Below are 2,846 nucleotides of genomic sequence, written 5' to 3' on the forward strand. Positions count from 1 at the left end.
CCCCGACACGATATTTTTGAAACATCAGATTTGTGTCATATTCAACATCCAGAAACAGAGACCCCCAGCAAGAGCCAGGTTGGCAGCTTGTTTGAGAAAACACAGTGGGGTTTTTTTGTAAAGCTTGGCTTAAGTTCAAAGTGCAGATCTATACTTGCTTTGGTCCCTTTTGCTCCATAGGATTTCTTACCAATTACTGAAGTCTTTCCACACCTCTCCTACCATTTATTACTGTTGCTGGGTTTTGCCCTTTTAACTGCCTATATAAATTTTACATAAATTTACCTGTGAAATACACAATATATTCATCTTTCTTAGCTCCTCAAAATAGCTCTTTGAAAAGGCACATATACAAAAATACTATGAAGTAGAAAAAATATATCTGGCTTGCAAGTAAGTGTGGGTTTCTTTACCTGCTTGTCCCAGAAAACACAGCTGAGATGCAAGATCTAATTTTCCTCCCCAGCTGAAGCTTTTCAGCTGGGGTTGTGAGGGCAAACTGGCTTCTCCAGGCCCATGCCCACAGGCCAGTGCCCGAGGAGCAAAACTAGAGCATCCTCGGATCAAATCTCTGCTTTTCCACTCTGGATTCTTAGGAAGGGGGCTGGAAGAGCTGTCAGCTTCGCGGCCCCATCGTTTGTACTAGAATCTCATCTTCAACAACAAAAATGTGGCATTTTTACTTCCAAAGACATCATTTCACCCACAATTAACGTTGATTCTTCTTGCAGTACGCGTCTCTGGCCTCTCAGGTTTCTTTACAGGTCTTTGATGCCACTGATAAATATTTTCAATGTACTTTAAAAGAGACCCCGTAGCAGCAGCCACAAACTTGCCATCGCTGGCCAGGGCCTCCCTTTCAACCACTGAAACAGAGCGTTCCGATGGCTCTTCCACATGGACCACCTGTGTGTTGACAGGCTCAGTTTAACACAGATGTCAGCTAAGCAAGAAATACATCAGGATTTTGGAGAAAAAAAGGCCTCAGATATATCTGGGATTAGCAGAGCGTGTCCCCTGACCACCGGTTCCTGTGGGTGCCCACGGCCTGTAACCCTGCGGTCCTGAGTCACGTCAACGCCGTAGCACTGGGAGTCCCAAATCACCCTCAGCACAATGACACATTCAAACATTTTTTACTCCAAAACCACCACACACGTACAGATTGCAATCTACGTATTAGGCCACTCCTTTCTACCTTGCCTGCGCAGTCCCCAGGCAAACCCTTTTAAAGCAAGACCGAATTCAAGACATGTTTGAAGAGATGTTTTGCTCCGTAAGGGTGAGAAGAGCTGTTGGGGGGTGGTTTGTGCTGCCAGCAAACACCCCGCGCTCCCCCCTGCAGGAAACACTGTCCTGTTGGACAAGAGGCAGCTGAAACACGATCCCTACAACCTACAGGCGTGAGAAAGGAGCTGCACTCGCCGGGTGTGCGCTGCCTGAATCCTCCCCAGCCCTCTAGGAGTGTGTGGAAATCTCCACACCAAGGCCGGGAAAAGCCCCGAACTCCTCTACCTCACCCCAGCTGGAGGAAGAGTCTCTTGTCAGCACAGATGAGCACAGCGGTGGCCACCAGCTGTGGCTATGAGGGCTTGTAGAGCTGCTGGGGGCTGTGCCACGAGCACAGCCCAGCACAGAGCTACCTGTATGGTACCGAGTCCAATTTCAAGTGCAGTTTTTCATGGGGGTGCTCAGACACACCGAAGGAGCATCAGCGATGGGTAATCTGGCACCAGAGGCTAACTGGAACACACTCGGACCTCTAAAGAAAGGCCCCATGCTTGAAAATTAGGTCAAGAAATGCAATTTCTTCCTGCTAAAATCCTGGCGCTCAAATATAGAACCAGTCACCCACCTTCAAAACGTTCCCTCAGGAGAGGGAAAAACAGGGGAACAGATCAACACCTAAAAACCCCTTAAGAGCACTGGATTATGGTGTGATGACTTAAGAGTTTTTCTCCGTGGTCTCCTGCACCTTGGCAGCAGCGGGCTGAAACTGCGGCACGTAGGGCACAACGGCTTTGTACCTAAGGCTGCTGCGGATAAACGCACTGAAATCAGGGGGCGTGTGCTGAAGTAGCCCCCCGTCTGGAGGTAGATCGGCTGTATGGAACTGACACATCACCCCGGAACTTGCTGTTAAAAAAATGTCATTGTCTCTTTCCTCCAGGGACGCTACCCCAAGGTAACAGAGGCTGCGTTCAGGACTGTCTCCGTCTGGGAAAGCGTCGTCCTGATCCGAAGGCTCTGAAAATCCTTCTGAAGAAATAAGGGAGAGGGAAAGAGTCTTGGCAGGCTGGCTGCCAGGCAGCTCAGGCAGGATGAGGAACGCCCCGTTCCCCACCTCCCAGGAGCGACGGGAGAAGGCTCCCGGGACTAAGGACTCTTGGGCTAAGCAGCATCTCTCAAAACAACTTCTGAGCTTTTCCTCCTGTTCGTAAAGCCCGCTCGAGCTGGAGCCACCAACAACAGTAGCGTATTTCACATCGGACTGCCTCGACGTTTCCCCACCCGTTCGGTCACTGCGGGAGCTCTCGGAGAAGCTGCTGCTGTTGAAATGGCTGCTGGAGCAAGCAGAGTCACGTTCGGAGTCTTCAGGTTTTGTAAACATTGAGTCCAGGACTAAAAAATCTTGTGCGTCTTCTTTTTTCGAGGCTTTAGTAACGCTGATGTCTTGCAGCACTATTTCTGGTTCCAGAAGAAGAGGCTCAAATGACATCGCTTCGGGGTGCTTGATAAAAAGATGCTCAAAAGTTTCAGGCTAGAAGAAAAGATATATTTTAATGCTCATCTATTATTTAATCGCTTCATTTCAGTAGGGAGCTACTGATTTTAAGACTCACAAC

General features: G+C 48.9%; 1 protein-coding gene across 1 annotated transcript in view; it reads right to left on the reverse strand.

The window, feature by feature from the left end:
• Positions 1-14: 14 nt before the first annotated feature.
• LEPR (leptin receptor) overlaps positions 15-2,846 on the reverse strand; it is a 31,043-nt gene continuing 28,211 nt past the window's right edge. Inside the window, 1 exon segment of the mRNA XM_026854472.1 lies at positions 15-2,761. Within this exon segment, the coding sequence (XP_026710273.1) occupies positions 1,931-2,761 (831 nt within the window). The 3' untranslated portion in view covers positions 15-1,930.

Source organism: Athene cunicularia, assembly GCF_003259725.1.
Source record: "Athene cunicularia isolate RWA chromosome 8 unlocalized genomic scaffold, athCun1 chr8_part1, whole genome shotgun sequence".
Taxonomy (NCBI): Eukaryota; Metazoa; Chordata; class Aves; order Strigiformes; family Strigidae; genus Athene; species Athene cunicularia.